The sequence below is a fragment of the Triticum aestivum genome, chromosome 2A (genome assembly GCF_018294505.1).
Source record: "Triticum aestivum cultivar Chinese Spring chromosome 2A, IWGSC CS RefSeq v2.1, whole genome shotgun sequence".
Lineage (NCBI taxonomy): Eukaryota > Viridiplantae > Streptophyta > Magnoliopsida > Poales > Poaceae > Triticum > Triticum aestivum.
In genome coordinates this window covers 778,613,134-778,620,751 of record NC_057797.1, presented here as the reverse complement: position 1 = coordinate 778,620,751, position 7,618 = coordinate 778,613,134, and the positions used below count along the sequence as shown (strand labels likewise).

Sequence of the window (7,618 nt, the reverse complement as noted above, 5' to 3'; positions counted from 1 at the left end):
ATAATTCAGGACTTTAAAAGAATGTTCACGTATTTTCACAAAATATTTGTGACATTTGAAAAGTGTTGACAATTTTTAAATGCCACTGCATGTATCAGAAAAACATATATTATTTACACACACACACACACACACACACACACACACACACACACACACACACACACACAAATAAAGGAAGATGTGTTTCTCCAATTTTTTTCATCCGTACACCGTCTATTTTTTTTTCCTATTGCGCCCACGTTGTGGCCCAGTGAAGCCAGCCCACTTATCTGCCTAGCCATGTAGCTGTAAAAATCCTATTTCTCGCGCTGTGTGGTAGATAATCATAGCTCGGATAGGGCACCCAAGACTAGGCCAGTCTTTTTTTCGTCCAAATTTATTTTTAGTTTTACCTTATTTGAGTTGTTAAAATATTTATGCACACCTTTTTTTCGTCCAATTTTTATTTTTTTGTGAAAATATTTCAAAAAAAGTTCAGAATTTGAATTGTTGTCAAATTTTCGAAGAATGTTCGAATTACAATATTGTGTTCCCCGTTTTACCCTTTTGAAAAATGTTTGGAACATTAATTTAGTTTGGCTTTACGATTTTTTTGCAAATTAAAAAATATTCGAAAATTGTTTGTGATTAAAAAACATGTATTTTAAATAATATTCGAAATTGGAAATATATTATTGTTTTAGTAAGATGTTCACAAATTCAAAATAATGTTCATGTTTAAAAACACACTCTATAAAATTGTTTTGAATGTTCAAAACATGTTCTGTCTTCAAAAGTTGGTAAGAAATAAAAAAAATGTTTGGGTTTTGATAAATGGTTCATGACTTCAGAAAATGTTGTTATTTCAAATGCTGTTCATGTTTTTTTTTTCAAAATAGACGAAATATTAAAAACATTGTTCATAATTGAGGTCAAGTGTTCGATCGTTCAACACGTTATTTTTTTGGATTATTACCTGTGCCTTGGAAACACAGGTTATTTCGGTGCCTGCCGGTGGGTTGGCCCAGACACGAACTATTGTGCGTCCCACGCGTTATTCGACGCATCTAGCGGCATATAGTAGCTCCCACAGAGCTGCACTAAGAAAAGAAAAGGAAAATACATATAGATTTTGTTCCCTCTATTCCACATATAGCTCCCCAATTTTTTTGGTTATCCCTCGGGTGGGTCAAACTGGACCTACCACGTATTTCTTTTTCTGTCGGACGGACAAGCAACAAAAAATGAACGACGCGAGGGGAATGAACTATGGACCTTCCCATATTGTGTTGACGGATAAAACCAACTCAGCTAGCTTGCAATTATGATAGGAAAAATCCCGTCTTGAAATTTTATACAAAATCACACCAGTTTTATATGTCCCTAAGTTGTTTGGAAATAAGAAGGTTGTGTGAGAATAAGAAAGTTGTCTCAAGAATTATGAGCAGAACTAGGGACTCCACAAATTATTGCCGGAGGTAACTTGCACATGCCAATAGATAATATGTTGGTTAGCTATAATTGAAAAAAATTATGGGCACATGCTAATAAAAGAGAATATGCTGATTTTGCTCTAATTAATAAAATTTATGGGCATGTGAGCGCAAAAATAGTTGATGAGAATAAACTCTAATAATGAAGGGACATTCATGCCTGGTTATGCGTTGATTATACTAATGAAACATAATTTAGGCACTGTAATTAGTAATCCATCCGGTTACGTCGACGTAGGAGAAATTAGCCGGAGTAATCATGCCTTGAAGGTCGCCGCGCAGCAAACAAATGAGGACACAACGACAACTCCAAGACGGAGGTGGACCTAGAGGAAAAAAAAGGTGCCAGTGGGATGGTCGCCGCTACGCCGACCAACCCACCACTATCAAGATCTCGCGGGCATACATGACCCGTGAGAATACCGCAGCTCCTCGCTCTGTTGCCCACTGCCATGGAGACCGTTTTTTATGAACACATCAATTATCTTTTTCGCTGCTTGTTGCAAAAAAAATCTCCCGATTGCAATGCACGGGCACATGTGCTAGTAAAACCTCAACAAAATATCAACTGCGAAATGAGTTGCTGAAAAACAAAGAAACCAAACCAGATTTTTTTTAAAGCATAGCTCAATTTGGCATAAAATATTTCACATAAAAATGGTAGCCATAGTTACACCTATGGCTTTAATCAGCTTATAGTACATCTTATGTCACAATGTTTCTTAGTATAGTAGAGGAAAAAATGGTAGGTTTCTGCCGTATGCCATCAAGGTTATTATAAAGTCAAGTGCCACTCAACACAAAAATTAAAATAAATATGAAATTGGTTTCATAAACCAATCAAAGATATATATTCTTCAAGTATCACATAAGTGACCATAGTCCAATGGAGTGAAAATTTATTTGCGGATGATACAACATATCATATGATCGATGCGTACAAGTGCTAGTGCTAGGTTGTCACTCTCAGCTGACTCTTTTCCTTGTAGACATAGTTTCTGGTGATGTAGATATAGAGGGCAAGCTCGGCCGCACTTAGGCCAGCGAGCAACCAGTAGAAGTAGTCAAGGTGGGCGCGATTGAGGTTGTTAGAGAACCAGCTTTCGCCCCCACCGCTGCGGGTGATGTGGTCCATGAGTGATATGAGAGCGCCGCTGATGAAGCCGCCGATTCCCATCACGCTATAGAAGAGCGCTATGCCAAGGCTGCGAAGCTCACTGGGCATTTGGTCATAGAAGAACTCCTGCATCCCGACTAACACAAACACGTCGGACACCCCAATCATCACATACTGCGGAACCAACCATGCCCAGCTCATCGGTATCGTCGCCATGGCGTTGTCAACTAGGTTGTTCTTCCGTGCCATCTCCAACCTTTGGGTCTCCACCAATGCCGCAACACACATGGCGACCATTGAGACAACCATGCCCGTACCTACTCGCTGCAACAGCGTCAACCCCGATGGGGTGCCCGTCGTGTAACGTAGTGCCGGAACTAGAACACGGTCATAGATGGGCACAAACAGTAAGCCGGCTGCCGGCCAGAACACTTGCAATGTGGCCGGAGGTAGCTCTAGGCCACCAATATGACGATTTAGGGTGCGTCCCTGCTTGTTAAAAAGTGTCATGATCTGCGCAATCACCACACCATAAGCTAGGCATGCTGCCCAGATCGGCAGTAGTTGTAGCACGCAACGCGCCTCCTCCATGCTGGTTGCGACATCTTCATCTTCATGATGATGTCTTTTAGCGCAGACACGGAAGCTTGAGTTCCTAGCAAGCGCAAAGACACTACGACCAAGACGAGCAAAAGGGTTATCAGAGCCAGTGACAGGCACATGGAGGCGGTAGGTGGGAATGCCAAGGAGGAAGACAACAAAAGCGCAAATCATGACGGTGAAGAGCGTGCCAAAGCCAATTCCCCAACCAACATTCTCCTGGATGTAGCTGACAACGATGACAGCGAAACTGATCCCAATGGCTATGAAGAAGTGCCACCAGTTGAAGAGGGAGCTCCGGGCGGTGAACTCCCTAGCGTGGTTGGGATCGAATTGATCTGCGGCGAAGGCAAGCCCACAAGGTTTGCCGACACCCTGCGCGAGCGCGATGAGATAGAGGGAGACATAGAAGAAGGACACCTCCAGCGAAAAAGGGGAAGACGAGGAGTCTTTGCCAAGGGATGCAGACGGTCGCTGAGACAGGAGTGTTGATGCTAGAGTGATCATGCCATAGCCCTGCATGTAGAGGAGTAGTTTAGACTTGGGAGTATTTGTGGAATAAATGGTCGAGAAGCACTTCAAGCTAAGGCGTACTTAAAGCTATCACTAATAATCTCAAACTATGTTGATTATGGTACAGCTACATTCAAATTTTAAAAAAAAATTGCTATACAGTTTGGAGCAAAATGCCCAATTACAAACATGGGGAAATAATTCGTACAAACTTGGGAGGGATGAGGTCTGATAGCGACATTGATGACCTCCCCCAATTGATACAAATTTTCTTAAAGTTAATTGGGGCCGACTAGCTAGCATAGTGTGTACTGACAACGAAGAAGGCAGAGAACACCATGAATTGGCATGTGCTGGGGCGGCAGAGCAAATCGGAGGCCCTCGTGTGCTAATGTACGTCCAGGGCTTAATTTTATTTTTACGGGAGACTTCTAGTACTTGTATAGTTGTCTAAGACATATTTTTCGTGTGTTTGTATTCGTCTTCTGTCTCTTTGTATTTATCCAATTTAATATAGTATATGAGCGGAATACATCATCTTCTGTCTCTTCTAGTACTTTCTTTTTTGTGCGAGAAACTTCCAACCTATTCATGTTCAATGCCGACAGTACAAAGTAGAGGTAATAAATACAACTAGGTCCGTAGACCACCTAGTGACCACTACGAGCACCGGAGCCAGCTGAAGGCGCACCGCCAACAGCACCCCTCCCTGACCAGAGCTGGGCAGACCTCACCATAGTAGACAGTCGGGAAATCGTTGTGCTAAGCCCTCATAGGACTAGTGCACAAGAGGAGCAACCATCGCCTATGAAGAAATCCATGGTTGGGAAGGATCAAACTTGTAACACCAAAACAAAGACGAACGAAGACCTAGTACAAACTGATCTACCGAAGACCGGTACCGATCGAATCTTGCGAGATCCGACAAGATACACTTTCACATGCCCTCCGACGACGCTAGATGCATCATGGGAACTGAGATAGAACGTGGAAGAAATTATTTCAACTGAGGGACATCACCACCGCCAGACAGACCCAACCAAGGCAATGAACCTAACAAGAACAAGAATGTGTTCCCTCCCGCCCACGAGGCACAAGGTCCTCCGCACCTCCATGGTCCAAAGGCCATCGAAGATGGGGCGGACCGGTGACGCGGACGGGAGGAAGAGAAAAGATTGGGATCTTTTCTTGGGAAGGAGTAAAGAGGGTTGAGCATGATTAATTAGGTCGACTGGGTTTTTTAAATAGACGAGTTTGACATGTCAAGTAGTGGCCTACTCAACTGTACGGTGCTGGTGCATTAATTTCAAATTAAGACAAGCCTAACTAACCAAACAGCTGGATGAACAGGTAATTCTAGGTTTGACGTTTTGTTTATTCTATCAAGGTGGATTATCTTATTTTTAACTAGAGTCATCGTTTTCATTGAACTAAGACGAGTGTAGTGACTGTTAATCTTAAAATTTCGTACCACCGGTTTTGGTCATGTGCCTGAATATGTGTATATTGTACGTCCATGCGTCGTTTCCCAAGCAGCCATTAAGTAAGACAAGCTAACCCAAATTTGTAGCAAGGTAATTTCCTTCATTACCAGGACATAGAGGGTGCAGGCGAGGATGATGGAGCGGTAGCGGCCCAACCAGGAGTCGGCGACGAAGGCACCCAGCAGCGGCATGAGCCTGGCCGTCCCCGTCCAGACGTTCACTGCCGTGGCCGCCGCCGCGTTGGATTGGCCGAGCGGCCCTGTCAGGTACGTGATCAGGTTCGCCGACACGCCGTAGTAGGCGATGATGACGGCGACCTCCACCACTGCATGTATCGCTGGCAAGTTAGTTAACTAGGTCTAGTGAACAGATAGCTAGCTCTAGGACATGCAGTGCATACCGACGAGGAAGAAGGCGGATCGCCACCCGCCGGAGGTGGTGCGGTAGACGGCGCGGCCGCGGAAGTCGCAGACGCCGGCGAGCGGCTCTTCCTTATCCTCAAGAAAGGGAGCATCGACGTCCATCATTGCCATCTCCTAACTTGCTTTTGCTTGCTCGTAGCTCGTTTGCTGTATACAGTATATATTATCACGGGGTGGCTGGTTCTTGTCGCGGAACAGTTCATCGCCGGTTGGACCAGTTCGCTCTGACTGTGATGCTGCACTCTACTAGCTAGCTATTGCTTTTTTGGGGGCTGAGCTTACAACACTGTAGCTGGTAGGAGGCGCCTTAAAAGACCCTAAAATAGGCCTTGAAACAGGCAAGTACGTACTACGGCGTTTCAGCAAAACGTTGTACATATAAGAATGAAAGAAATAGTACGCTATAGCGTTCCCTTCAGAACAACGTCTCACTAAATGAAATCAGTGTACAATCGTTCGTTATAGCGTGATAGTGTCGCTATAGCGCGGTTTAGCTTCACTATAGAGGATTTTAAGCGTTGCACTATTTTGTCATGACATGTTTTTTTCCTTGGTGCATAATGGTGAAGGCTAATGCGCAATATAGGTATGTACTAATGGATTCAAAAACATAAGCAGACACTGGGCCTGTGTACTATGTGCACCAATACATGAAAAGACATAAATCAAATACTTCAGCTATTCAGCGTGAGGGTGAAAAATCTACTTTTTGCCGTTATTTTACATGATGTAAACTATTCAACATAAGCATGAGCAAATGTATACCAGGCATAATTTTTTGTTTACACGATGTAAAATTGCAAACGTACAAATACAACATAAAATATACATATCGATGCAATTTTTGTGGTAACTTTCTTATTTGTGCTTCTTATGATTATTTTTGTGTTGTATGAACGTATTGACTACTTGTATACCAAGAATAAAGTCTGAATGTGATGGCGTAGGAGAGAGAGAGAGAGAGAGAGAGAGAGAGAGAGAGAGAGAGAGGGTCATATCGCATATCCAACTATCCTCCCAACTACCGATCCACCTATCGTCTTCCACCTCCTATCCCCATCCACCTATCCTCCCAACCGCTGATCCTATCACTCATGGCCGGCATCTCTCCGCCGTCCAGTCCTGCCCCGCCTAAATCTTCCACTAGTCCTTTGTCGCCCTAACATTCCCTCTAAGCCTCCTCCCCTTTCCCGACACCAGCCACCTCCCCCCCCCCCTCCCCGCCCAGCACCCGTTAGTTCTTTACCTAGACTCCATCGGTGACGTCGTGCTCAGCTATGTTGTCCCAGTCTTTCGCTCGACCCTCGCACGATCTCTCTGAAGATGACGTGGCCAGCCATGGTTTCCCTGTCTCTGACTTGCTGCAACTGTGTTGCTTGAAGAACGACAAACACGTAATTGTTACTTTTAATTATAGCTGCAAATGTGTGACACATTCAAATTTACCGCAAACAATACATCACCATGTACTTACGTGGGGTTGACAGTAATCAACTTGTTGTAGGCCATTTTCTTGCATTCCTGTGGCAAGCAGTTGGTGTACACGATACATTGTATTACCTCCGTCCCAAATTACTTGTTTTAGATTTGTCTATATACAAATGTATGACATACATTCATATATAGACAATGTCATACATTCGTATATAGACAAATCTAAGACAAATAATTTGGGATGGAGGGAGTAGTATTTAACAATGGTCGGATAAATGCTTATTACTATCAGTTCAAAGAAAAACCATACTACTAGCTAACGTGACACAGTCAGAGTTATACACCATGGATGGCGTTATTAGTTACAATCCATCCTGACCTTGTGGTCAAGCTTAACTATAGCATGGTGGTGACTGTTTATCCAGAAATTTTACCTATTTTATAAAATTATTGCGCGCTAGAATTCATACTCCCTGAGACCGTGGCACGTTTATCCATTAAAGACTTGATGTGTATGTGCACAAATAAGGGGGATGCACAAGTGTGTTATCGCGGCAACTCGGAAGTGTGTGC

General features: G+C 43.5%; 1 protein-coding gene across 1 annotated transcript; it reads right to left on the bottom strand.

The window, feature by feature from the left end:
* Window positions 1-2,328: 2,328 nt before the first annotated feature.
* On the bottom strand, window positions 2,329-5,834 carry LOC123191170 (protein NRT1/ PTR FAMILY 5.10). The gene is made up of 3 exons (XM_044603956.1): window positions 5,590-5,834; window positions 5,297-5,514; window positions 2,329-3,708 (listed from the first exon to the last, which is right to left on the bottom strand). The coding sequence occupies exons 1-3, from the start codon at window positions 5,720-5,722 to the stop codon at window positions 2,428-2,430; spliced, it is 1,632 nt and encodes a 543-aa protein (XP_044459891.1). The 5' UTR covers window positions 5,723-5,834; the 3' UTR covers window positions 2,329-2,427.
* Window positions 5,835-7,618: the final 1,784 nt, after the last annotated feature.